This window comes from Lipomyces tetrasporus, assembly GCF_029532465.1.
Source record: "Lipomyces tetrasporus strain NRRL Y-64009 chromosome Unknown POJ06scaffold_1, whole genome shotgun sequence".
Classification (NCBI taxonomy): domain Eukaryota; kingdom Fungi; phylum Ascomycota; class Lipomycetes; order Lipomycetales; family Lipomycetaceae; genus Lipomyces; species Lipomyces tetrasporus.
The window spans coordinates 1101971-1126628 of NW_026611596.1; the positions used below are offsets into that span (position 1 = coordinate 1101971).

Below are 24658 nucleotides of genomic sequence, written 5' to 3' on the forward strand. Positions count from 1 at the left end.
CTTGTTTCACAAATATTCAGTTGTTTACTATAGGAAGGTAAGTATCATTTAGTAATATTGCGTACTACCGTTGACATGGATGCGCCTGACTATAATTTACATTTTATAACGTATTGGGGCATAACTTCGAGCACTGAGCGTAAACTTTGGGCTTCTGCGAATACAGTTCATTTTCGTCGCCCGGTCTAGTCGCCGAGCGTTGCGCATGGCATCCCTAGAACCGGCAGGTTCTCGGTGCGGCGGGCTGGCTAACTCCCGATTAAACCCGATTTCGACCGTCGCTGACACCTTTTTGGCTCGCCCGCCACATAATAATGGCCTCAGCATTCCGTGCGTCGGCTCTTGTGCTGTCGAACTGACTTGGAGCACATGAGCGAGTGGAATCTCCTACGTACATTGCATATATAGATAGCGCGCTTGCAATTAATATTCTAATGTACAGAATCGGACCCTATATAATAGGCGGCACTCTCCCCATTAGCTACTGAGTTTGAACTAGTTGAAGTTTTGAAATACCCAACTGGACAGGCGTTAGGCACAGGACAGGTCGCCTTTGGACTAACTGTCCTACCTGGTACGCCATATCGCTCCGTTTGCAGCCAGTAGCTTCACCATCTCTGAGTGTGCACAGATGATGACTACGTAGAATAGGTCTTTTCGTCAGGTCTTAAGTTAAACGCTCTCACAATCAGGCGGCGTGGTTCTTCATTTTTGATAGAAAGTCTGGTACTTTTGCAATATTGCTGTTCCATCTATTATTTCTCGAACTCTTCTCTCCAATTTTCTGATCAAGAATCATTAGCTCTGCATTGCCAAGATGCTGTTGTTCATAGACCGAGCGCTTCGTATTAGAAAGTTTGTGGAAGAAGTTACCACTCGCCATGTGGGAAGCCATTTGCAACTAAGCTTATGATACAGCAAGTATGATTTGTGATACGAGATGGTACAATTGGCTATCATGAGCCATCGAACATGCTAACTGTTACCTGGACATGAGAGCCAGGGCCTACGGCGACGGATGCTCATTTATCATGATGAATGCGTCGTTTCGTTGCTACGCCCTGTGGGCTGTGGCGGCGAAAGCCGACGGAACTCCGTTGCACAAATAAGCGGAGGCGAGTCGCCCAATCGGGTAAGCTCAAGGGTTTGGTTTAGTTCGTCGCACAAACTTGTGTGGTACAAAGCCCGGCGGCGGCAGAAAACAGAAACCCTAAGCTGCATTGTGCTCCGGTCCGGTGGTCCCTGCGCCGAGCCGCACTTGGCTTTATTTCGCCGAGTTGTTTAAATAAACATTTCCTGCTTCTGGGTTAGCGTAGGGTGTCTACAGTATAGAATTCGTCTTGCGGTACAACCTGAAACCCAAACGCGGCATTGCTTTAAGCAGACCTGAACAGGGTACAGGGTCCGCCAGCTACAAGGTGAATATACGTCATCGTGTCCCGCGCCACTCGCGATTCTCCACCGGCCATGCAAACAGCCGTCGCGGGGCCGATGGGCCTCAGCACTAAATAATCTATCTACGCAACCACACACTTTGCTCAAGCACAGATTGAGATGCAGCCCGAACGAATGCGAACTCATGTCTATATGAGGGAGAGGCTCCCCGAAATGGAGATGATATTTAACACTATTCAATTCTAGGATATTTACATTCAGTATATTACAATGACAACCTCCACGGACTCGTTGAGCACAGCCTCAGAGTGCACGCAGCAAACCGAGCAGACTCTCAGGGATCCAGTTGCAGACGAGAAGATGGTCCAGTCAGAAAATGAGAAGCTCGACCCTGAAGAGCTAATCGACTATCCTGACGGCGGATTAAAGGCTTGGTCGGTCGTCTTTGGATCTTGGTGCGCCATGCTCGGCTGCTTTGGTATCTGGAACTCGGTTGGCGTTTTCCAGGCATACCTTAGCGAGAACCAGCTGTCGCATTATACCGAAGGCGACATCTCCTGGATTTTTTCCGTATTTTCATTCCTGTTCTTCTTCTGCGGTGTCCAAATTGGTAAGTTTGGTGGCAACTCTTGTGAAGTACAAGCTGACGTATCCAGGTCCGATCTTTGATACGTATGGTCTCAAGCCGCTTGTCATTCCTGGCTCGATCGGCTTCAGTCTTTCAATCATGCTCTTCAGTCTCAGTAACGAATACTATCAATTCTTCCTCAGCTTCTCCGTCCTCGGTGGTATCTCCTGCTCCCTGTTGTTCACGCCCGCAATTGCAGCCGTAAACCAGTGGTTCAATGTTCGTCGCGGTCTTGCTACCGGTATCGCAACCACCGGCGGTGGCTTTGGCGGCGTTATATTCCCGATCGTCGTGCGCGACCTGATTCCAAAGGTCGGATTTGGCTGGGCATTGAGAATTGTTGGATTTATTTGCCTCGTTACGTCAACGCTCGCGGTCCTTTGCCTGCGCACTCGTTTCCCCTCTAACAAAGCATCCAGCGCGACCATCGATCTCTCGTCGTTCAAAGACCGACGATTCGCGGCTACTGCCTGTGCGACTTTCATGATCGAGTGGGCCTTGCAGATTCCTCAGACATACTTCACGTCCTTCGCGCTGTACAAGAATGTTGACTCCACGTTCGCGTATCAGATGATTGCGATCCTCAACGGCGCCTCTGTCTTGGGCCGATGGCTTCCCGGATATATCGCCGACAGATTCGGCAGGTTCAACACGATGATTGCAACAATCTTCATGTGCGCCGTGTTCTCGCTCTCGCTCTGGATGGCTTCCGCCGCTGTCGACGGCACCAACACGGGTCTCATGATTGCGTACATGGTCTGCTTCGGCTTTGCATCCGGCTCAGGCATTTCTCTCACGCCGGTATGCCTAGCTCAAATCTCCGATATGAGAGAATACGGCAAACGATACGGCACAACGTTCTCATTCGCCAGTCTCGGCACTCTCACCGGCGTGCCTATCGCCGGCGCGATCTTGAAGGCCCAGAATGGTCGGTATGAGGGCTTGATCGGGTTTTGCGGCGCATGCTACATGGTCTGCCTGATGTTCCTTATCCTGGCTCGCGGTTTTGGCGGCGGCTGGAAACTCCGCACGGTTTATTAGACGCGGCGTTTTAACATAAAATGGTACAATTTGGTTGCTTGGCATTTTTGGAGTTTTCCTTTTTGTTTGTTATTTGCACGGGTCAATTTCACATTTTCATAATTAGCACGCCGATAAGTTAATCTATTTTAGGCCCCAAGTAAGTCCGGTTTCCATAATCGGTGCGGGCGCTCGAGACTTGCTTTTTAACCTAGCACGTGACCGCTTGAAATTAAAGAGTTATAAACTTTAAAAGCGCGAGTTCCAAAAGCAAAATACGTACACATATCGATGCCTAAGTGATGATGCAGACAATTCCAATTTATTATGCACATGTATAGTTGTATATCTCGGTTGTATGATAGGAACATCCTCAAAGGTGTTACATGGATTATTCGCACACTTACTAACTCATCTTTAACACGCCTTATCGATGCCACCATCCCCACCACAGAAAACGCCAAGGAGAACGAGGTTGAGAACGAGGTCGGGTCCGGTTTGGTTGTTCTTCGCCATATCCTTCCTCAACAATATTATTCTCTCCAACTATTCTCAAGAAGACCTGCTCAAGCGAAGGTTGCGAGACAGAATAATAGCGTATTCCCAACGTCTCTCTTTCATGCTCCAGGATTCTAAAAATGTCCGATGCGTTAAGGGTACCCAATACATCATCTTTTGACAACTCCTTGACATCCGAGACGGGGACGGAAAATCTCAATTGACCAGTATATCCGCGTTCCTCTAACTGCATCCCGGGGAACCTGTCTCTTGCCCAATTGACGAGGAACTCGATCTCTTGCTTCGCCGTATTGGGAGCCGACGCGCAAAGAATATGGACCACGTATCCACCACCAAACCGTTTGCGCAAGTGCGTGTTCGTTCCGATCGCGAGCATACTCTTTGAGAGAATTCCGGAACGATTGCATAATGCGTCTGCTTCCTCCATAGAATGCGTGGTCAAGACGATCGATTTGCCCGGAGCAATGCCAGATAGAGTGTGCCACATCACGCGCTTGGATACGGCGTCCAGCCCACTAGATGGCTCGTCGAGTAGAATAACCGGAGGATTTCCGAGCAGAGCAATCGCGAGAGACAGTTTGCGTTTGTTTCCGCCTGATAGCTTCCTGTAGGAAATACGTTAGCACCAATCATGACAAAAACTTGTAGAAAGATGATACGTACGATGCCAGACGATGCTTGAACCTGCCTAATCCGACTTTCTGGACCATATCCTCAACCACGTTCCTTACTTCGGAGCCAGGAATGCCTTTTATTCTCGCATAGATATCTAGCGTCTCTTCGACACTGAACAATTCGGTCGCATCGAACTGTGGGCAGACACCCAACGCCAGTCGCGCCTTGCCGCGTTGTTTGACGACTGACACGTCCTCCACGAATATGTCGCCGCTCGTAGGTAGAGCCTCGCCCCTTACCATATTGAATATCGTAGTCTTGCCAGCGCCGTTGGGGCCCAGGAGTGCGAAACACTCACCAGGGCGCACACGGAAACTTACATCCGCGATGGCCGTGACATGGTCAATATGGCGACCATAGAATTCCTTGTTAACGTGCATCACGCGCAAGCCGTGTTTCTCTGCGCCGCCTGACGTAACTCTTTCAATTTCGTCTATTACGTCAGAGTCCTGGTCCGGCGTGGCAGGAGTAGATTGCCCCATATGTCTCGTCTTTCGACGCCCAAAAGATTTAATACTGGCCGTGTCCATCCATATTAGCAGGCCAAAATACACGACACTCTGGACAATGAGGTAGGTAATGGGCCCACCATACGCCCTAATATCGCCAAGTGCAATCTGCCCATCACCGCTGCAAAGTACTCCGAACATGTTCGTCAGCATAAAAATGCCGCGAACAACGTGGATTGCCGGACATAAGACACCCATTGTGAAGTACACTATCAATATCTGCGAATCAATTTGGTCGGGTGCACTATAGGTTGAGATAGAAAAGTATGCGAGGAGGTAGAGACCGAAGAATACCGCTTGAGCCAATATTGTAATAGCGAAAGCTGCCAGAACCGAAGTTGTCCACTGAGCAATTACGTACGCCATCAGAATTGCTGCCAACGAGTAAAACATCAGCACAACAAAGAAATATCCGAGTCCATAAAGCGCGCTGTCTGCAGAAGAAAGGATTCCGATGCAGATTACGCAGGATAAAAGCCCAAAGGCAAAGTCGAAAAGTAGGTATGCAATCCTACGTCGACTTTAGAACTGTGACATGCCAATATGCCAGAATAATTACTTACCACATCGCTAGAGCTTTCAGGCCGTTCGAAAACTCCAGCGCCTTGACTCTGCGCAGTCGCTCCGAAGCAGGATAAATAGACACAAACGCAGGGAAGGCCACCAAGGCGACAGTGAAATATATCTCGAACTGCAAACTTTTCACAAGTGATACCGTCCAAGGATACTGGAATGGGGAGTAATCCGCGATAATTTCAAGTGTTCCGTTAGCACGTGTATTTCTGAGCATATTGAATACGCTAGGACCCCAGAGCAGGCCGTCATCGTCATTTCCATCCAATTGGTAAGCAAATGATGGCGGATCAATGAACATGCCAACAGTGAGAGTCGAATAGTTCGCTTGAACGTAGGGAAGAAGCTGATCAGCAGTATAAATTAGGCTGGATGACAGCATCCCAGTAAAACTTGCGTTGAAATATGTCAACAAACCAGTCCGATAAGAATCGAATTGCTCTCGAGAACCAATAACTGTTTCCGCAGGCGGTTCGAGATCATATGCATAGTACTTTTGCTCACTTATTTGGCTGCTAATATCGCATGTGGTACGATCCATAGTCTTCAGAAAGATGGAACAAATTCCAGAAATAATAATCGGAATCGCAAATGCCAGAAAAACTGGAATGGGATTGCGAAGGGCAATCATGGCTCGCTTAAGCATCATTGTCCATACTTGGCCTAGACGATATGTATTAGATCCAAAATTCAATATGAAAATAACGAAGGTACGTACCGACAAGTGATGTGACCCGTCTCGGTTCGCCACTCGCTTTTTGCGTCATATCAGGAAGAGACTCAGTTAATGCGACGTCCGCAGACTCCTTGTTGATTTCAGGAGGTGCTTGTCGCGCGTCCCTGTTGTTACTACCAAGCAACGTGGCAATCTCTGGAGTTGATTCCGCCTCAATTTTCATAAAAACATCCTCCAACTGTGGCCCAGCAACATGAAACTCGCGACCTTGCTGCTCGAGTTCTTGGATAAACTCTGCCACCTCCGGCCCGGCCGAAAACTCATTGACAGTCTCCTGTCCAGATTCAGGAATGTAAGTATAGACTCGATACCCACTTGCGACCGACTCCTTGAGCTCCAATGGGGATCCACGGACTTTTAGAATTCCACGCGACATGATTGCGACGTCATCTCCGAGGATATCAGCCTCGTCAAGATAATGAGTGCAAATAATTATAGTCCGTTCACCCCGCATGGACAGAAGAATATCCCAGATCTTGCGACGACTAAGCGGATCCAAGCCAGAGGAAACCTCATCGATGCAGCACACTTTGGAACCACCTGCCAACATCAGAGCAAGCTGGAGTTTGCGATGTTGGCCACCAGACAGGAGAGAACCATGGGCGGTTCGTTTCGGATACAGGTCACATTGGACAAGTAGATCCTCGAGCTCCTCTTCAGAGAACGTCGTGGACTTGAGCTTCCCAAAAAAGTGAATATTTTTCTCAACAGATAATTCTCCCCAGTATACATTCTTCTGTGGGCAAATTCCAACACCAGCTGCCGGGTCCGAGAATGTAATATTTCCGCTGGTAGGTCGCTGGATGCCAGCGATCATTTCCACTGTTGTTGTTTTGCCAGAGCCATTAGCACCGACGAGACAGGTGATGTTGCCATTCTTAATGTTGAGTGACAGCGAATCGACAGCCACCACCGTGTCCTTCTTAGAAAAGCGCGACCAAGGCTCGTACGATTTGCGAACATTGCGTAATTCAATGGCATTATCGGATGCTCCAGGATTGGCTGGTCCAGCATTGGTTGAGGAATTTCTGCTATTTCTGGGGTAAAGCACTGCTTCGACTGCATATGCCAGCCCAAGAAAAGCGAATATATGAAACACTGCAGCAATCCAAAGGATGCCGGCGGCTATGCCATCTTCCGGCGCGTCTTTGACGAGATTGAGCGACAGCTGTTCCTTCTCCCACTTCGCATTCGTCTGAATATAGTAAGTGTAGTTCATTGGAGGAAATAAAAACGATAGAACAATTGCAGCTGCGCGATTAAATCCAATAGTTGCGTACTGAACCACAACCATGACAGCGAGGACCATGCTAAATCCAGCAGTGAGTACTCCAGAAAGCTGTGCCTTCTTGAAAAACGAAGAGAGAAATAGCGACCACGACACGAGGGAGAAGAGGGATAGAAGGTGATAGATGAGTATCAGGCCATAATTTGTCTGCTTAAATGTCGTAAGCCATACGGCCAGAGCTCCTACGATTATTCCAGGAATGTAAATTGTCGAATATGCAATGTGTGCCGCGAGAAGATATGATACCTGCCACTTGTTAGACTTCCAAGATTAGGATATGGAACCTGATCTCCTTACTCTCCGGCATCCCATGCTCTCAAGTAAATCGATTATTCCAGCTTCGCGCTCAACAGCAACGTCTCCGACAAGATGGAAGATTACATTTATCATTACTGCCAGTTTGTTAGAGCGCGGTCAATTCATCGCAGATTGCTGAACTTACAGAGAAACATAACCGGGCACATGTACTTCATCAAGATGTCTGAATAGTTGGCACGGACGTCATCTTGATGCTCAGAATCAGTGCGAGAGGTAAAGGCAATAGTATCGACAGGTTGGGTATCTCCGGTAATGACCGAGTCCAATGCGTCTAAGTTACGTTAATAAAACAGAATAAAAAATCGGCCTCTAATCTACGCTTACTCTGAAGAGGCAGAATATAACGATCGACGTCGCTGTCGAGGCCATTGACATTTATGTAATTCATGCCAGCGTTTCCTCGAAGCGTGTAGTTGTAGACTCCCGTCGAATGATCCGCCGAATGCCATTCGACGGCGCCATAACAGCTAGAGTACCCACGCAAGTTCTGCCTGCAAATGGTGTTTAACTGTTCCTTCTCGTCAAAGCTTAGCTCGATGATTTGGCCCGATGGAATACCAGACGTTGCATTTCTCATGATATCTCGCATTAATTGCGAAACGTCTGCGCCAGACCCATAGTAGACTAGCCTGTCGGACCCAATAGCGTCAGACAGCGCAGTGAGTTCGCCAGACGACGAAACACCATAGTGGCCCTGGGCGACGTATAGATTTCGCGTGTAGCCCTGAGAGTTTGTTAGCAGGCGATTTAGTACATGGATGTAAGCCGAGAACACAACGCACAAATATGAAAGCAAACGCAATAGGACCAGTTAGTGCTCGATAAATAGTCGATTGTTGTCTGGCCCTGGCTCCTAGCAATGTCAGAAACCATTTATGAATCAGAGTAGTAGTCTGTTCCCACACAGATGGGAGACGAGTCACTGTTGGTTGAACAGGGCGCTCGTTGGACTCCATGATTAGTGATGGCGGAACAGACAAGAAAACAGAGGAGTTTCAAGCGCGCATTAGCTACCTTCATATATTCCAAACGATTTACTGCGGACAGTCTAATAGATAGAGCATCCATCGGATTGGTTCAGTGGGTGCTTGGCCAAGGGACGTACCTTTCGACGCGTACGGCAACCGCTGGGCAATGACGTTAGGGTTACGTCTGTGCGGCTGTATTCTAAGAATTGCCCAAATAAATCTATTGTGGCTCGCATTGTTTCCAATCCCGCGGTGTTGGTGAACTTAATCTCCGCCCCCTAAGATTACTTAGTGAAGTGTTCGTACGCTAGTATTAGACGGTACCAGACCCAACGCTTTGAGCATGCAAAACGCCGATGCAAAACGCCGAGATAAGATGCCCGCATTCAAGTGCAGCTGGAGATATTTAAAATGGATGGGGCCAATAAATATATTTATCGTAGTTACTCTGATCATTACAATGTAATCAAATCGAATACGCCCCCGCTCCTTCGCCGAAAACCAAATGTGGCTTCCGAGCTGCCAGGTCAAGAATTGTCTTGCCAAATTCTGAGTTACACCACGCAAACCATGGCCGAGTGTAATCACCTGCATGGCGTACATTAACGCTCTCATGCATCAGACCGAGTCCTCCTGTCGTACGCTTGACTAATTCTAACGCCGACTTAATCTCTGCATCATCATCCGAGGTTCGAATCAAGACCAATAATGACATGGGCCACGCATAGCGCACACCGATATGCGGTCCACCGATGCCGGCAAAGTCCGAGCCTTGGAGGAAGTACGGATTACCTTTCTTCGAGAGTAGCATTTGTCTAGTATTTTGGTAAACCTCGTTGGATGGGTCAACGAACCCCAGAAGTGGCAACGACAGAAGCGAAGGCAGGTTTGCGTCATCCATGTTGATTATGCCACCGTATCCGTCCACTTCGTATGCGAATACCTTCCCAAAAACCTTGTGTTCATAAACGCCATGCTCCCATACCGCCTTTTCTATTGTTTCTCCTCTAGAATATAAATCATTTGCCAAGTCACTTTGTCCTGCTGCGACAAACAACTTCTTAGCTTTCTGCAACTGCATCGCAATAAACGCATTCGCTGGGATGAAAAACTGTAATATTGTGGCATCGTCCGACGGTCGGAAGGCTGAACGTATCAAAGACGTATTTCCGTTTGTCGGATTGCCCGCACCACGAAGGGACAGAGTTTCCGTGCCGACATTGGTCTGTCGCTGGAATGTATATCGTGATCGAATATCGTTGCCATCGTCATCGTACGTCGTCAATGCCTGCTCGTCCAATACCATGACGACGTTCCGAATGGCCTCTATGAAATAAGGATCTTTACTGACAAACGACGCGTCACCGGTCTCTTCGAAATACTTGTTTGCCAAGTCTAGGAACGATGCCAGGGAATCCAATTCGTATTTGCATTCAAAAACTAATGCTGGATCGTACGCAGGATTGACAACGTCACTCTGCTCGTTCGAAGACGGCTTTAGCCTCGATTGGCTGGGGGGCTGAAATGCATTGCAGTACGGCGAGTACGTCAGAAACTCTGCCTGTGTGTGAATTGCACCCAGAACCAACTGTCGGAGTTGTGCATCATCCTTCAGAAGACGAAGGTACGGGGAGAGTTGATTTGTGGAGTCCCGGATCCATTCCGCATTGATGTCTCCAGTCACAACGAACGATTGCGGGGCACGGCCCGGCAAATGCCATCGTACGGTAGTGTCTAACGTATTTGGAAAGCAGTTCTCAAATAATCGAGCAATGTCTGGATCAGCAAATTTGTCTTTGAGGTCATTGATCACTCTTTCCACCACTTCTGATCTAAACGTTCTGCATTCTGAAACCGGTCGCTGAAACGGTAGTCTAAGAGGACCTACATGCACTGTTACGATTTGAGCCAATCAAGCACAATATTTTTATTTCTCACCTTTAGATAGTGGAGCATGACGCCTAGTAGAGTATGATTTATAATCAGGACATGATGCATCTCTCAACGCCCACGGCTCCTGTACGGCATTTGATCGAAGGGTCAGCGACCCCAAGAGGAGAAATATAAGTAGTGCAATCATCACCAACGTAACACGGGACCGCGTGCCACCAGATCGGTTGTTATGGCGAGACGATCGAGACGGCGATTGTGATGCGGGTCTTTCAGGCTTCTCCGCGAAGTGGCTTCCCGTGGCCGACGTAAATACAGATGACGCGGTACTAATCGGACGATTGCTATTAGATGATCGGCCAGGCGAGCGCGCTCGATGATACATTACGCATCTGTCCGCATCACAAAGACTAAAGTACTAGTGTAGAACCAAGATTGAGAATGGGTGAATTAAGAAAGAGCGGTCAGGGAGGTTATGAGCCGCTGATTTGCTCATACCCTAACCCAATCCAATCGTGAAGATCTCTATTTCATGATCTCATTGTAGAGCCGTTGTGTCTCTGCACGCTCTCGCTGCCGGGCCTCTTTCTCTTGTGCCTTTCTTTTTCCTTTAGTTAATTTCTTTGGTTTGTTATTCCCCTCTTGCACGGTCTTATTCTTCGTTACCTTAGCGCCAACTCCAACGTTGTCTGGTCTTGGCTCGGCCTTTAGTGGTAATCGGCGCCCTTCGCGTCCCTTCTGGCCCAGGCCCTCCCTTTGCAATGGCTGCCAGCCATATCGGACAAGATAGCGACGGCCAGCATTGTTTTCGTCCACTGGCAGGTGCGTCACAGGCGGTTCGACGTGCGGAAGCGAGAGTTGACCGGGAATCGATGTCACTGGTGGACTACTGTCCCCTGATTCTCTCAAGCCTGCATCGCCCTCAGCAGCAACGTTTGTAGTATTAGATAAGCCGACAAGAGAAGAATAATACGATGAAATAGACTTTCCCTTCTCTTGCTTCGAAACCGCGCTCACGACTTTCTCCTCTTCTTGCGCAGCTGGAAGGAAACTCACTCGCTGGTGCCGGAGCCGCCTCTGAGATGGAAGTGCAGCAGTTTCAGCAGCTGCGATCTCATGCGATCTCATATGCTGACACCAGGATTAGAAAAGCACACGTTCTAAATGCTGCAGATCCAGCGGAAACGGAAAGATGCTGCGCTTTGCTGGTTTATCCAGGAGCCCGTTGGAACATCAGTCAGCGGTCATCTCGAGCCTCCTGGTTCAGCGGTCGCCTCGAAACTTAAAAAATTACTCAACCGCCACCACCAACTCTTCGCTGATTATCCCATTTCATATAATATTCTTCTGTCATAGACGCGCTTGTGCATTAACTAGATATTTTTCCCTCGGTTTATAGAATTTTCATGTTAGTGCAATTGACATTATCGCCTCCCCGACTAGAGCAGCACCATTAAACTGCCATAAATGAACAAGGAACGACTCATTTGTAAGTCCACTTGCCAATAAAGGACGGTTTACAATGATGAGCATGTTCTATTTGCTATCTACTTGTGTCCCCCCGCTTGCTAATGCTCAACATTGCAGTTGCACCCGCTACCAAGCAGTACACTAAGTACACCCTTTCGCGTTCGTCGCTGGACCCAAGTCCTCTGACTCAGTTCAACACTTGGTATGGCCAAGCGGTCGAATCCGGAGAGCCGTTGGCAGAGTCGTGTACCCTTGCCACGGCGTCATTACCGTCTGGTCGGGTATCTGCTCGTGTTGTCTTGTTCAAGGAACTTGACAAACGCGGATTCATTGTCTATTCCAACTGGCAAACTTCCAAGAAAGCCATGCATGTGAAATCGAACCCACGCGCCGCGATCACCTTTTTTTGGAAAAATCTAGAACGCCAGGTCCGAGTTGAGGGCCAGACAGAGTTCATTACCCCCGAAGAAAGTCTTGCGTACTTCAGAACTCGACCGCGTGAGAGCCAGATTGGTGCGCATGCAAGTCCTCAGAGTCAGATTGTTGCGTCACGTGAACAGCTGGAGAAGTATGTTCGAGAGACTAGTGAGAAGTTTAAGGACGTAGAGGATATTCCTCTACCGGATGGATGGGGCGGTTTGAGAATTGTTCCTGACGAAGTCGAATTCTGGCAAGGTCGGGCCAACCGAATTCACGATCGTTTTAGTTACACAAGAGATAATGAGGCGAGCCAGTGGAAGCTCGAGAGATTGGCCCCATAGAAGCTGCTCAAGCGTGTATGTTAGAACTTTCATATCATTTGGCATTGATAAACGATTACACTTTCCTACTTTAGTGATACTATGTGTCATGTCAGCGCTACATCTCAACGCTGCATGTACAGTTAATGGATCTGTTGCATTTGACATCCGACTGGTATCATACATTTACTTCTTCCAAAAACTCATCAGCGAACTTTGCCCTCCACCCGTCTGTTTCTTCTTGGCCCCATTATCCTTCTTAACAGCCACATCCTTTTCCTTCGGCGTTCCCGTCCCGGTTGACCCCTTCTTCAAGGGCGCTGATGAGTGTGTCGAAGCAGGCCTGGACGCGCTGATAGTCTCCTCATCACTCAGCTCTGAATATGATTCCCATACATCCTCATATTTTGTAGTCAGAAATCCATTAGCGTCTTTTGTGTGAATTTCCTTTGTAATTTTACGACGGCCACGGCCGTGAGGACGCTTCTGTGGGGACTGTTCGACCAGCTCTGTACCAGCCTCCTCAAGTAGCGGTGCGGGTTCCATCTCTACGTCTTCAGATTTGACTTCTTCCTCCAGTTTTGCCGGAGTCCTGTCGATGCTCAGATCAATATCATCTGATATGAAACTGTCATGAATTGCTCCAAATACATCTTTTGGCGTTTCATTCTCTGACTTAATGGGCTTCTCGTCATCTTTGTCTTCATTCTCGTCTTCCGACGATGAGAACATACTTTGCAATTCTTGAGAGACCTGAGATGATGATTGAGGGGTCGAGGTTCCGGATTTCTTCTGCGTCCTCTCCCTTTTTATGGCAGACCCGGCGGAGACTGACTTCGTAAATGGCGACGCTGACTTCTTATCTCGTGACTCTGACTTCTTTATCTCCTTCTTAATATTGTCTCTGCTTCTTTCATCCTCAGTCGTCGTGGGTCGTCCGCGATGATTCTTAGATGTATTTTTCGCTCCAAGTGCGAAAGTGGACGGTATGGTGCTAGCTTCAGATACTGGTCGCTGCTTAGCTGGCAAGGCCTGCTCCTGCTTCACTTCAGGCTTCGGAAGTGGTGCTTTACTCTTGGTTTGGACATTCGTCGCAGGGCGGGTCGGACGTGCAGATGCAAATTGGCCGGGTTGCCCGCTCTGCCTCTTCGCCGCTGGTTCCAAAATAGTACCGTATGTTTTGCTAATTGCCTCTGGATCTTCGTCTAAATCAGTATCTCTAACTCTCCGTCCGCATTCCGCGAGCGTAATAAAATCCTCATGTAGACGCGTTGGTTCAAGCGAATACACGTGAACGTAGTCGATCTTGCGAAACGCTGACTTCGCGTCCTCGAGTTCCTCCTCAGGAACAAGTTGAAATATCCTTTGAACGATTTCGTCGTCGAGTGTCACATCAGTATCAGGAAGTGTACTGGGTGGAGAGCTAACGTCGCTCATCAGGACGTCACCAGATATCGCTGGGGTCGGACGCTTTTGGCCTGAAATGAGGTATGTTGCGTGGACTTTATCTGGGTAGAGTGACCGTGACGAAGTATGAAACGCGTAAAGATATCGCTTAGCTAGCGCTGTGTGGACTTTCAGCTCGCGAGAGAGAAGCCGATACGTGATCTGTTCGTCAAGGTGTTAGATCTCGTCGAGGGAAGCACGTAAAATCATTGTACTTACCGGCTCCTGATCGTGAACAATTCGCGTAGCAAGAAATATGCTATACTGGTTATTTGCCATGTTATCACCAGTAGTCAAGTTAAAATCACTGGAGTAGCAATGACTGTTGATGCTGGAGTTGGCCAATGTCCTCGCATACCGTCAGGCTCTTACTAGACATCGCGACGCGTCTCGTTGTAGAGTTGGCTCGACCCTAACCTTGAAAAACTAAATTGAGGTCTGAAATATACGCCGACGTACATGCATTGCGGTGCTCTATATTACGCAGAGAATGACGCCACTGCCTGCGCCACGGCGTGGATTTCTAAGCCACATCCTCATCACTGATCACTATTCTATTTCTTCAGAAATCTTGCCGTAAGTCATCGGATTAGAATTATTCAACCACCAATCCCCTTTATTTTGTTTGTACTATACTACTGCTCTCCTTGCCTTCGCACCTGTCACAATACATCAAATATGCCACCAAAGTAAGTGCAGTTTGCAGTTGCCACACGTTATTAGTGCTAACAAGTATCGATGTTTAGAGCTGACATCAACAAGTCGACCTGGGAGGATACCGATATCCCTTCCGTATGCGAACGCTGTCTTGGTCCGAATCCGTATACTCGTATGACGCGAGAGCGGCATGGAGAAGAATGCAAGATCTGCACGAGGCCTTTTACGGTCTTTCGATGGCTGCCGGAGGACTCTGGTGGTCGACACAAGAAAACGGCAATATGTCTCACATGCGCTAGACAGAAGAATTGTTGCCAGAGTTGTATGTTAGATTTATCGTTTGGATTGCCGATAGCGATCAGAGATGCTGCGCTGAAGATGGTTGGCGCTACACCGGGTGCGAGTGGAAGTATGGCCTTGACTACAACAGAGCCGCAAAATATTATTTCAAAGCAATTTGTGGCTCAGAACATCGAGGAAAGGTTAAAGGATGAGGGAGAACAAGCGCAGCTGTACGAGAGAAACCAAGCGCAAGCGGAGGAAGCTGGCAAGTTACTGTTGCAGAAGTTGTCTTCCTCGCAACCGTACTATGCTAAGAACAATGTCGAGAAGTACGCGGACTCGGGGCCAGGTGGTAAGATCTCGAAAATGCCGCGCGGTACCATTGTGGGTACGTCTAGCGGGAAGTCTAGTGTTGCGAAGCTAGTGTCAAAGTTACCTACACTAGGAAAGCCATTATCTGTCCCAAAGGATCCCAAGATTATGTCGCTCTTTCTGACCGGTGTCGAGGATGATTTGCCAGAATACATGCTAAGGAACTACTTCTCCCAATTTGGACCATTGAAATCTTTGGTTTGCTCGCATAGATCACGGTGCGCCTTTGTCAACTACAACACTCGAGAAGCAGCAGAAGCAGCAGCTGCTGCTACTGGGACAACTTTGGTCATAAATGGTTGTCCAATGCGAGTAACCTGGGGTCGCCCCCGACCAATAGGCGATGAAGCGCATAGCCTGCAGAATGCCAAGCTTGCATTGGCAAATAAGAGGAGGATCATTAATGAAGCTCGAGAAGCGTTAAAGAACGAACAAGGAGGTGATGCAGAGACTGGTGGCGTGGATGAAGGAACGATTGATCTGGAGCCGAAGCTTCCACCAGGGCAGGCAACTGTCACGTATGCCAGTCAGAAGCCGGATTATGAAACGTGATTGTACTATAGATTGGAAATAGTCACTGGTAAGCGCTGCTCAAATTAGCGCAGACGCTAACTTATGCCAGCTGTTCATATTAAAGACGCTATTGGTGTCATTATTGAGTCTGCGACTTACTATATTGGTCTTAACCGGTCGATAAAACTAGCGATCAGACCGAAAAAGTATTCGAATGGCATTGCGCGCCCTCTCATTCACGCATATCCCTAACCCCATGCGTTACGTGAATTCTAGGGTTTAGTCACCAAGTAGATGTCGCAACCATGCCCCGCCATCACGTCAGAAATATGCTGCGCAACCATTGTCATTCTGGGTGGAGGCACAAGCGAAATATCTGATAGGCTTTATCTGCTACTGAGAACTAAAGTAGATTAATTGTGCATTACATTACCTATCTGACGTGAACTTTCGACATTGTAGGATCTTCACTTGATGAGCGGAACAGTCATCCTGCACCTGCGATGGCTTCAAATTATCTATTTGTGGTAAACATTGCGCAATTTCGCTCGTTAGGTGACTGCGGCGGCGCACGCAATTGCCCCTGACACTTGGCCTTCTGTCTATAAATGTTGCATAATTTCTTCTTGCTCTCTTCACGTCTAGATTGTCCAGCTGGCTAGCCCAATTGAAAATTACAATCCGCAATGTCTACCACCCGAGTTCAGAGCATCCAGGCTATCGATGCCTCATCTTTCCATGGCGACAAGGCCAAGATCTATGGCTTCGATGCCAAAGGTCTTATTGTTTTAAAGGGCGAGGACTCTGACGTAGGTTCCTATGGACTAATTTCACAAGAGTGAGCTAATCATCATAGTCGGATTATCCTCATTTCCTTCCTGTCTGGGATCCGAATGAGCACTATGACCCTCTAACAGAATTCGAATTCACCGACCCAGGTCTCCGAGCTGACCCGGCCTTTCCCAATCTTCTCTCTCAGTCCAACGCAGAATTTACGGTCAAGAACCTGACTCCAAAATTTGGCACTGAGGTGCGCGGAATTCAACTGTCCGAACTGTCTCCCGAGGGTAAGGATGAGCTTGCTCTTTTCGTTGCACAACGAGGAGTCGCTGTGTTCAGGGAACAAAATTTGAGGGATAAGCCTATTGACTGGCTTCTCGAGTACTCCTCCCACTTCGGTCGAAATCACATCCATCCTACCTCCGGCGCTCCTCGGGGCCACCCTGAGGTTCACCTTGTATACAGATCAAAGACTGAGGCCGCGTCGGAAAATATATTCTTCAAAGATCACGTTTCATCGGTTGCCTGGCACTCTGATGTAACATATGAGAAACAGCCTCCTGGCACGACCTTCCTCGCTATCCTCGACGGGCCTGAGTCTGGCGGCGATACCATCTTCGCGGACACACAGGAGGCGTACAATAGACTCTCTGAGCCATTCCGACAGCGACTTCACGGGCTTTCAGTACTTCATTCTGGTCTTGCGCAAGCGGATGCAGCCAAAAATGCGGGAGGTGTAGTTCGTCGTGAGCCCGTCGAGAACTTCCATCCATTGATTCGGGAACATCCTGTCACGAAGGAGAAGGCCCTCTATGTGAACCAGCAGTTTTCACGCTATATCAAGGGCTTGAAACGAGAAGAGTCCGATGCCATTTTGAACTTTTTGTATGACGTTTTGGCTAAGAGCGCGGATCTCCAGGTTCGTGCTTCCTGGGAGCCTGGTACGGTAGTTGTTTGGGATAACAGGCGAAGTGTGCATTCAGCTCTGGTGGATTGGTCAGGTGCAGGTTCGAGCCGTCATGCGTTTAGATTGACACCACAGGCTGAGAGGCCTAATGAGGGCGAGCCGCTTACTCAGTAGAGACATGCATCGCAGATGATAAGGTATTGAAATACATTCTCAGCGTGAGACAATTGATGTCTTTAGCTCCTACTATACGGTATTCGTAGTGTAGTTACATATTATTACAGTAATCATATCGAAGTAAACCACATATTTGTATCGCCTTATTTGCTTGAAACCCTCTGGGGAATCTACTGCGGTGGCTCGTGCGGCTGACGATAGGCGAAGCTCCAACCATATCGGACAAAATCCCTCATCCATTTGTTCTCCCTCGTTGATTCACGAACGCTTATCCATAAATCTCAGTTGACCCAATTGACTACTTAGTTACTTCACAATGGCACCTACTATTGCAATCACTGGATCGGCTAGTGGCATCGGCGCTGCTATTGCGAAAGTTTACGCTTCGAAGGGCTACAACTTGGTCTTGGCCGACTCCGCCTCTGATTTGCTTAAGTCCACTGCTTCGTATCTTCAGTCCCTCTTCCCCTCCACTGAGATTCTTTCCCACGAGACCGATGTTACTCAAGCCTCGGAGCTTGTCAAGCTGAAGGATGCTGCCATGGCGAAGTTTTCCAGTCTTGACATGGTCGTCCTCAACGCTGGCATTAACGGCAATTACAAAATGCCCGCGGAACAGGGCGGCTGGTGGGGCAACCCCGACGGCATGCGAAAGCTTTTTGACGTCAATTTGTTTGGTGTTGTCAACGGAATTCATGCCTTCTTGCCCACATTGCGCGAGCAGGCCAAGTCTGGCAACAAGGTCACCAGAATCGTCGTCACCGGATCTAAGCAGGGAATCACTAATCCTCCTGGAAATCCATGCTACAACGCGTCGAAGGCTGCAATCAGATACTTGGCCGAGCAGTTGTCATACGAATTAAAGGACGAGAGAGTCACGGTGCATTTGTTAATACCGGGATGGACTTTCACTGGTATTGTTAGTAATGGCATTCCTGGCTTCTACAACGAGGATATTGCCGCTAAGAAGCCTGCCGGCGCTTGGACACCTGATCAAGTTGCGGATTATTTGGACAAGGGCATAGAAAAAGGTGATTTCTACATATTGTGCCCGGATAACGAAACCACTACGGAAATGGATAAGATCAGAATGGAGTGGACAATGGGGGACTTGATCAACCCTCGCCAGCCATTGAGCAGATGGAGACCTGAGTATAAGGAGGAGTTTGCAGCTTTCTACGCATCAAAAGAGAAGAAGTAAGAAGAGTGCGCAATGTATTAATCGAATGTATTGTTCGGATGAGTAGATAACTATATATCGTCAAGAATAGGTAGGGTAATTTGAAGTATGAATCTTAAATGTGCGGTGATAACTTTTTTTGCGCATGCGCATTGCCGCTATCCGTATTCGTCGCTTGGCGTCGAGTCACCCCCTGGTTGGCATCGGACTTCTCGGGCCATTCCAGGCACCGGTGTGTCCACAATGATCAGCTACACAGCCGTCTTACTTCTCACAACAAATCAAAACGAAACAGCAATAATATCCCAAATGAGTAGCGCTCTCGCACCCCACCATGTTCTCAATAGATCTCACTCCGTCAAATGAGGCAAAAAAATTCCGCCGTGCAGTTACGCACAAGTATGGGAATGCAACACTAGTCGTGTCCTTCATCGTGCTTGTCCTCATAGCAGTTCGCGCGGTTTCTCTCGGCCGCCTACCTAAGCCGCTTCAACACCCGTTTCCGCTTTTCCTCTCAGTTAGCCTGTGCGCATTTGTTCTCGCACTATTATCGTTTTTGGAGACCCATGACGATTATTTATACCTTACAAAGCGACTGGGAAGGTTAGCAATGACTGTCTGATCTCGACTCGATCATCATGAGAGCTAAATGTGCCTGTTTAGAGTCGCGGCCTCCGCAATGCCGGCATTATACTTCCTCTCCCTTCGACCTTCTCCTATTCCTCGAGAGTCGTATCTACGATTGCTGCCGTTACATATCTGGCTCGCGCGGATCATAATCTGCTTGTCGACACTACATGGCATCCTCTATATCGGCTACTGGGCGCAAGTCGGCAACCTTGCAAAGATTTTCGAGTGGGCAAACTTGTTAGGAGTGCTTGTCGCTCTTGGTTTTTTCTTGACGCTTGTAGTGTCATTGCGCTATTTCAGACGCCACAATCATGAGCTTTTCTTCAAGACACACTATCTATTCGCCTGGGCGTGCGTCCCAATCTTAGCATACCATGCTCGGCCGCAAATATGGGTGATCGTATTTTATCTCGCAGTTTTCCTTGTCGGCCAGCTCACTCAGCGACACTTTTTTGGTCAGGTTGTAAGGTTAAGTGTGCGACGCATTAGTCCGCGTATGAACGTCGTTACTTTGCCCCGCAACTTATTCCCGAAATACTTTTCACCTGGAGCACATGTCCGGATTGCGCCCACCTATTTAATGTCGCGCTTCTGGTTCCTTGCTGCCTCGCATCCATATACCATAGCGAGCCTGGCGTCAGACGAAGAGAGTGTTCGGTTGATTGTCAAGCCAGGCAAGCGATTTCAATTAAGCGACGACGATGAGTGCATTATCTACGGTCCGTACCCATCGGTGACATATGATGGTTTTGCGGATAGCCAACAGACCGCTCAGCCATCACGCAGAATTGTCGTCATCACCGGTGGTGTCGGTATTTCGTTTGCAGCGCCGATTGTTACCTCATTAAGGCGGACGCATTCGAAGATCAAATTGTTATGGGCTGCGCGAAGCAACGAAGATATTATTTTGCTCAAGATTCTCGGGCTAGGGGATGTTGACGTGTTTATCAGTCCGGAAGCTGCAGCCGAGATTGAAGATACATTCCTACCCGAGATCGGTGAGCCATCGGATGGAAAGACCCTACGCGCTGTCGAAGACGAATCAATCGAGCTCTCTTCGAACCTAAACACTGACGACCTCGATCACGTTAGTCGTAGTGATGACTTTATAAAGCACAGGAATATAAAGGTGATTTATGAGCGTATGAACATTGAGGAGGAGTTGAAAGCATTTAGAGATAGTGTTGATGCCGGCCTCGATAGTGACAACTCCAGTATGTGTGTTATATCTTGTGGTAGCAGGAAGCTGGTAGGCGAATGTTCAAGGTGGGGCAAAAAGTTGGGCGCAAAGGTAATTGAGGAGCTTTACGAGATATAATTTATTTCAATATAGAATTAAATTAAGTTCAGAACGTAGCGCCAGAATGGCCCCGTGTGGGAGTTGCCCCATCGTAATAGGGTTAGGTGGAGCCGGATTTTTTCTTCAGGGGTAGATAGTTTTCTCCCAACCACTAATATGATCATTCGCCCAGAAAACTTTTGGGTGGACTGAGTATCGCTGGTAGTAGCTAACCAAAGACACCTAAAATGCCAAGAGAACAGAAGAAGAGAGGTCGAAGGCTAAATCAGAAACCCTACGAGAAATCTCAGCCGGAGCCGGAGCCTGAGCCGGAGCCCTCGCCAGAACTTGCAGTCGAGGAGGAAGCCTATCAAAATGGAGTCGACCATGGTATAACGTCCAGATAGGTGGAATTATATGTATATGATTTCTAACTGGTGTTGGGTTATAGGAGCAGGCCAGCAGGCGTTCTATGGATTACTGGATAGTACGCAGATCGAGTATTTCAAGGAAGCGGAAAGAATTATTGATTCAAACGCATTCATGGCTGAGGAAGGTATACGTCCTGATAGAGATCTGATCAGCATGTCTAAGCAAGCTAATTCCTTTGGCAGAAAGAGAACAGTTCTACGAAGCTCTGTGGGCAGAAGTTAATGAAATCGAATTAAAGGTGTCGACGGACCCTACTGGGTCCAAAATCCTCGAGCGACTACTACTCGCAAGTCCGAAAGAGAAGTTGCTTGACGTTTATAAAACATACTCGACTAGGTATTTACTTTACTATATGTGTAATGAGGCCGGTATGGTATAGCAAGTTAACGTCGACGTTCAGGGTTTTGGAGCTTTCAACCCAAAGGTTTTCATCACATTGCTTAGAGACTCTACTAAATTGCTCGCTCGCATTTATCAGCTCCGAGATTCAGCAGGCTCCAGATTTGTTACAAGTGCCCACAATCGATACTGAAAATGCGCCAATAATAAGTGCTGTTAGCGACTTCTTTGCCGAAATTCAAAACGATATCCCAGCAATCGCGTTTCATCCTTACGGTTCACATGTCTTCAGATCATTCTTACTTTTATGTGCTGGGAAAGAGTCTGTTAAGACAAGTGGTTCGTCAGTACTCAGTGGAAACAAGTCATTGAGTGCAAAGAAGACAGCCGTCGTTCCGGAGACGTTTGGCTCTGGTCGATTCGAGCCGCCAGCCGTCTTTAAGCAATTTATTGAAAACGTTCTACAAACTATTGTCAATGGGATTACATTAGAAAAAGGGCGGAAAATGGCTTTGGATCCAGTATCGAGTCCCGTGTTACAGCTCTTGATTGAGTTGGAGGATGACTTAATGCGCGCCGATATACTGTCAATAATATTACCCCCGACAAAGGGAGAGCCAGATTTTATGACGATCTCTTTCCTCGAGAGCTTGTTGTCAAATCCTGTTGGGTCACATTTCTTGGAGAAACTGCTCTATTCTTGTCCGTTATCATTTGTGGAGTATCTGCATGATTCATTTTTTGCGGATCGATTGCGCATTATTAGTAAAGCCAAGGGGTTTAGCTTTGCTGTAAAAGCACTTATGCAACGAATGGACAAGAAATCTTACGAGGAGTTTGCTGCCAGATTATTAGACGAAGTGACCGATTTATCTCGTGAGTGCATTTGTGTATGAAAGTAGTCGAGTCTCTATTTAACGGAAGCACAGTGCAAAACGTTGTGTTACTCAACAATATCATTGTTGCTATTTCACAGCATGGATCGCTTCAAACTGAAGCTGCCAACAAAATCACTGGCTTATGCAGTGACAGGGAGAACATGTTATTGGCGCTCTTAGATATTAGCAGTTTCGAGAACATAAGTGCTAGACAGCGAAGTGGTGCAAACGATAGCCTAAAGCAGCGTTCCATACTAGTCGAGAACCTGTTAAAGAGTATTCCTCAAATTTCGGAGGCAATTGTGGAAAGGCGAGTTTGACAAAGTTCTATAGCTGATGATGATGATGATGATGATGATGATGCTGACCAATTTCTAGTTTTATTGCATTCCCCGCTGATACGAAACTGCAGTTCACCGAGAATACCATCTTCTCGCATGTTGTTGAAGCAATTTTATCTAAGGGCGATCTACCTCTTCCAACAAGGCGCAAACTGCTAAACGATTTTATGGGACACTTCGGAGACATGGCATGCAGTGTCGGAGCCTCAAGAGTGGTTGATGCCTGCAATATTACCTCGGCTGGATTGAATCACTACAGAGAGCGAATTGCAAAAGAGTTATTGGCCGACAGAGAATCAGTCATGAGGAGTTTATACGGCAAGAAGGTTTGGAAAAACTGGAATATGGATCTATACGCTAGATCGTCTGCACAGTGGAAAGGGAAGCTCCTGCGCGTGTAAGTGAAGATGCTAACTTTGCCAGACAAAAGGAAAAGTCCATGTTGTAATTTGGCATGCATTGGTGTAAAATATTATACAATCTAGTTTACATGATTCTGTAAATGGCCGGAAGGTTGGTGGGCTATGACAGCAACCGTCGTCGCACATCGATAGCTTCTCTATATGATGTCGTCATCTTCAGGTTCCTGAGACATCTCCTGTGGTTCTGTTTTGGTATCCTTATCCCTATTCAACCTCATTAGAAGCATCATCCAAGTTTACAATAATCAAACCCGCACGTACCATTCAATGTTAAACCTTGTGACTCGCGGTTTCTCAGCCAGAACGTTTCGTACAACGTGGTCGATCTGGACTTTGCTCGGCGGATTCTCCCGTAGGTCCTCCGTATCATACTCGTTATTCACATAGTATCCAACACGTACAAACTCCTGCCCATTGTACGAGCATGTGAGCAACATGACCGTCACGCTAACAAGCTCTGCTGCAGGGATCAATTCCGGCGACGGGGGATCGGCTGTGAAAAGGAATTTGTTAATGCCCACGGGAACTGGACCGACAAGAATAGAATCAAGGAGTTGGTCATGTTCAAATCTGATCTCATTAGACATTAATCACGTTCACAGATGGCAAAGAGGTTTAACGCACGATGAAGACGATCCGACATAGGTAAGCTTCCATTCGAGATCTAGTACAATCTTTAACTGTCATTCTCGAATCCGATTAGCACGCTACCCCACCTACCTTCCTTCAGAGGTTCTAAGCACTCGAATGTTATCTCAAATTCGTATGGTGCTGTAAATGGCGCCGGATTATTTAAGACATTAATTCCCAGAAGCGATACGATAGACATGTCGGATACTATTTGTGAATATTGTGTGCGTCTTGAATGGAAATTTGGGATAATAGGTGTTTCGTCTGTGTATTAGACGGCACCAGACCCAACGTTTTGACAACGCGTGATCCGATGGATGCCAGCATAACTGGGAGGGAGACAAGACTCAACGCAAACACTACTCTCCCGAGGGCTATAAGTAAACTCGGACGTGTACCAAGTAGCGTGCTCGCATGTAGAAAGACAACCTCACTTGAATCTGATTTGGTTAGTGGCAGTAGACGAAGAGTTCGTGTACTAGGAACCTGATTTCGTTAGTATCATTGCATCGATAACTTCCCTCTTGCCAGAGGCACTCCTTACTTTGTTGACAAAGCGTCGCAGGAACGGGACCAACAGGCTTGGTTAGGTTCTCGCCGTCTTGGACCTAATCCTGCGACGCTGCCTGTAAATAGACGAAGGGTTCGTGTGTATAAATCTGAG

The 24658-nt window shown here is 47.7% G+C and overlaps 12 protein-coding genes across 12 annotated transcripts; 7 read left to right on the forward strand and 5 right to left on the reverse strand.

The window, feature by feature from the left end:
- Nucleotides 1–1475: 1475 nt before the first annotated feature.
- On the forward strand, nucleotides 1476–3267 carry POJ06DRAFT_7002 (major facilitator superfamily domain-containing protein). The gene is made up of 2 exons (XM_056191424.1): nucleotides 1476–2005; nucleotides 2052–3267. The coding sequence occupies exons 1-2, from the start codon at nucleotides 1666–1668 to the stop codon at nucleotides 3062–3064; spliced, it is 1353 nt and encodes a 450-aa protein (XP_056047231.1). The 5' UTR covers nucleotides 1476–1665; the 3' UTR covers nucleotides 3065–3267.
- POJ06DRAFT_7023 (uncharacterized protein) lies at nucleotides 3268–8744 on the reverse strand. Its single transcript, XM_056191427.1, has 8 exons — nucleotides 8444–8744; nucleotides 7986–8385; nucleotides 7786–7932; nucleotides 7641–7735; nucleotides 6038–7589; nucleotides 5310–5982; nucleotides 4226–5257; nucleotides 3268–4167 (listed from the first exon to the last, which is right to left on the reverse strand). Exons 1-8 carry the CDS (start codon nucleotides 8615–8617, stop codon nucleotides 3471–3473), a joined length of 4770 nt encoding a protein of 1589 aa, XP_056047232.1. The 5' UTR covers nucleotides 8618–8744; the 3' UTR covers nucleotides 3268–3470.
- A 351-nt stretch (nucleotides 8745–9095) lies between these two features.
- On the reverse strand, nucleotides 9096–10709 carry POJ06DRAFT_191172 (uncharacterized protein; the record flags this gene model as incomplete). Its single annotated transcript, XM_056184833.1, has 2 exons — nucleotides 9096–10513; nucleotides 10568–10709. 2 exons carry the CDS (start codon nucleotides 10707–10709, stop codon nucleotides 9096–9098), a joined length of 1560 nt encoding a protein of 519 aa, XP_056047233.1.
- Nucleotides 10710–11044: 335 nt separating this feature from the next.
- POJ06DRAFT_264614 (uncharacterized protein) lies at nucleotides 11045–11647 on the reverse strand (the record flags this gene model as incomplete). The annotated part of the gene is made up of 1 exon (XM_056189018.1): nucleotides 11045–11647. The coding sequence occupies one exon, from the start codon at nucleotides 11645–11647 to the stop codon at nucleotides 11045–11047; it is 603 nt and encodes a 200-aa protein (XP_056047234.1).
- Nucleotides 11648–11755: 108 nt separating this feature from the next.
- Nucleotides 11756–12833, forward strand: POJ06DRAFT_7059 (uncharacterized protein). The gene is made up of 2 exons (XM_056191435.1): nucleotides 11756–12008; nucleotides 12107–12833. Exons 1-2 carry the CDS (start codon nucleotides 11987–11989, stop codon nucleotides 12748–12750), a joined length of 666 nt encoding a protein of 221 aa, XP_056047235.1. The 5' UTR covers nucleotides 11756–11986; the 3' UTR covers nucleotides 12751–12833.
- POJ06DRAFT_7070 (DNA polymerase subunit Cdc27) lies at nucleotides 12833–14550 on the reverse strand. Its single transcript, XM_056191439.1, has 2 exons — nucleotides 14395–14550; nucleotides 12833–14337 (listed from the first exon to the last, which is right to left on the reverse strand). Exons 1-2 carry the CDS (start codon nucleotides 14452–14454, stop codon nucleotides 12916–12918), a joined length of 1482 nt encoding a protein of 493 aa, XP_056047236.1. The 5' UTR covers nucleotides 14455–14550; the 3' UTR covers nucleotides 12833–12915.
- A 178-nt stretch (nucleotides 14551–14728) lies between these two features.
- Nucleotides 14729–16180, forward strand: POJ06DRAFT_204608 (uncharacterized protein). Its single transcript, XM_056185343.1, has 2 exons — nucleotides 14729–14864; nucleotides 14922–16180. The coding sequence occupies exons 1-2, from the start codon at nucleotides 14854–14856 to the stop codon at nucleotides 16036–16038; spliced, it is 1128 nt and encodes a 375-aa protein (XP_056047237.1). The 5' UTR covers nucleotides 14729–14853; the 3' UTR covers nucleotides 16039–16180.
- A 505-nt stretch (nucleotides 16181–16685) lies between these two features.
- POJ06DRAFT_279480 (uncharacterized protein) lies at nucleotides 16686–17860 on the forward strand (the record flags this gene model as incomplete). The annotated part of the gene is made up of 2 exons (XM_056189817.1): nucleotides 16686–16808; nucleotides 16856–17860. The coding sequence occupies 2 exons, from the start codon at nucleotides 16686–16688 to the stop codon at nucleotides 17858–17860; spliced, it is 1128 nt and encodes a 375-aa protein (XP_056047238.1).
- A 178-nt stretch (nucleotides 17861–18038) lies between these two features.
- POJ06DRAFT_242786 (uncharacterized protein) lies at nucleotides 18039–19179 on the forward strand. The gene has a single exon (XM_056186269.1). The coding sequence runs from the start codon at nucleotides 18180–18182 to the stop codon at nucleotides 19062–19064; it is 885 nt and encodes a 294-aa protein (XP_056047239.1). The 5' UTR covers nucleotides 18039–18179; the 3' UTR covers nucleotides 19065–19179.
- A 43-nt stretch (nucleotides 19180–19222) lies between these two features.
- POJ06DRAFT_242787 (uncharacterized protein) lies at nucleotides 19223–21033 on the forward strand. The gene is made up of 2 exons (XM_056186270.1): nucleotides 19223–19646; nucleotides 19707–21033. The coding sequence occupies exons 1-2, from the start codon at nucleotides 19378–19380 to the stop codon at nucleotides 20989–20991; spliced, it is 1554 nt and encodes a 517-aa protein (XP_056047240.1). The 5' UTR covers nucleotides 19223–19377; the 3' UTR covers nucleotides 20992–21033.
- A 97-nt stretch (nucleotides 21034–21130) lies between these two features.
- Nucleotides 21131–23476, forward strand: POJ06DRAFT_7114 (armadillo-type protein). Its single transcript, XM_056191446.1, has 6 exons — nucleotides 21131–21342; nucleotides 21404–21508; nucleotides 21567–21720; nucleotides 21785–22599; nucleotides 22653–22911; nucleotides 22980–23476. Exons 1-6 carry the CDS (start codon nucleotides 21201–21203, stop codon nucleotides 23341–23343), a joined length of 1839 nt encoding a protein of 612 aa, XP_056047241.1. The 5' UTR covers nucleotides 21131–21200; the 3' UTR covers nucleotides 23344–23476.
- On the reverse strand, nucleotides 23477–24258 carry POJ06DRAFT_7093 (histone chaperone). The gene is made up of 3 exons (XM_056191441.1): nucleotides 24085–24258; nucleotides 23989–24028; nucleotides 23477–23934 (listed from the first exon to the last, which is right to left on the reverse strand). Exons 1-3 carry the CDS (start codon nucleotides 24191–24193, stop codon nucleotides 23610–23612), a joined length of 474 nt encoding a protein of 157 aa, XP_056047242.1. The 5' UTR covers nucleotides 24194–24258; the 3' UTR covers nucleotides 23477–23609.
- Between the last annotated feature and the right edge of the window lie 400 nt (nucleotides 24259–24658).

What these genes read in the sequence shown, in the direction of transcription:
- POJ06DRAFT_7114 (XM_056191446.1), top strand. Translation starts at nt 21,201, where the DNA reads ATGCCAAGAGAACAGAAGAAGAGAGGTCGAAGGCTAAATCAGAAACCC. An exon ending in TCAAAATGGAGTCGACCATG is followed by an intron (nt 21,343 to 21,403) that starts GTATAACGTCCA and finishes GTTGGGTTATAG; the next exon opens with GAGCAGGCCAGCAGGCGTTC. An exon ending in CGAAGTGACCGATTTATCTC is followed by an intron (nt 22,600 to 22,652) that starts GTGAGTGCATTT and finishes ACGGAAGCACAG; the next exon opens with TGCAAAACGTTGTGTTACTC.
- POJ06DRAFT_242787 (XM_056186270.1), top strand. Translation starts at nt 19,378, where the DNA reads ATGTTCTCAATAGATCTCACTCCGTCAAATGAGGCAAAAAAATTCCGC. An exon ending in CTTACAAAGCGACTGGGAAG is followed by an intron (nt 19,647 to 19,706) that starts GTTAGCAATGAC and finishes GTGCCTGTTTAG; the next exon opens with AGTCGCGGCCTCCGCAATGC.
- POJ06DRAFT_7070 (XM_056191439.1), bottom strand. Translation starts at nt 14,454, where the DNA reads ATGGCAAATAACCAGTATAGCATATTTCTTGCTACGCGAATTGTTCAC. An exon ending in TTGTTCACGATCAGGAGCCG is followed by an intron (nt 14,338 to 14,394) that starts GTAAGTACAATG and finishes CTTGACGAACAG; the next exon opens with ATCACGTATCGGCTTCTCTC.
- POJ06DRAFT_7093 (XM_056191441.1), bottom strand. Translation starts at nt 24,193, where the DNA reads ATGTCTATCGTATCGCTTCTGGGAATTAATGTCTTAAATAATCCGGCG. An exon ending in CTTAGAACCTCTGAAGGAAG is followed by an intron (nt 24,029 to 24,084) that starts GTAGGTGGGGTA and finishes AGATTGTACTAG; the next exon opens with ATCTCGAATGGAAGCTTACC. An exon ending in TATGTCGGATCGTCTTCATC is followed by an intron (nt 23,935 to 23,988) that starts GTGCGTTAAACC and finishes TAATGAGATCAG; the next exon opens with ATTTGAACATGACCAACTCC.
- POJ06DRAFT_7059 (XM_056191435.1), top strand. Translation starts at nt 11,987, where the DNA reads ATGAACAAGGAACGACTCATTT. An exon ending in GAACAAGGAACGACTCATTT is followed by an intron (nt 12,009 to 12,106) that starts GTAAGTCCACTT and finishes TCAACATTGCAG; the next exon opens with TTGCACCCGCTACCAAGCAG.
- POJ06DRAFT_7023 (XM_056191427.1), bottom strand. Translation starts at nt 8,617, where the DNA reads ATGGAGTCCAACGAGCGCCCTGTTCAACCAACAGTGACTCGTCTCCCA. An exon ending in TTATATTCTGCCTCTTCAGA is followed by an intron (nt 7,933 to 7,985) that starts GTAAGCGTAGAT and finishes AACGTAACTTAG; the next exon opens with ACGCATTGGACTCGGTCATT. An exon ending in TTCAAGCATCGTCTGGCATC is followed by an intron (nt 4,168 to 4,225) that starts GTACGTATCATC and finishes TATTTCCTACAG; the next exon opens with GAAGCTATCAGGCGGAAACA.
- POJ06DRAFT_242786 (XM_056186269.1), top strand. Translation starts at nt 18,180, where the DNA reads ATGGCACCTACTATTGCAATCACTGGATCGGCTAGTGGCATCGGCGCT.
- POJ06DRAFT_7002 (XM_056191424.1), top strand. Translation starts at nt 1,666, where the DNA reads ATGACAACCTCCACGGACTCGTTGAGCACAGCCTCAGAGTGCACGCAG. An exon ending in CTTCTGCGGTGTCCAAATTG is followed by an intron (nt 2,006 to 2,051) that starts GTAAGTTTGGTG and finishes TGACGTATCCAG; the next exon opens with GTCCGATCTTTGATACGTAT.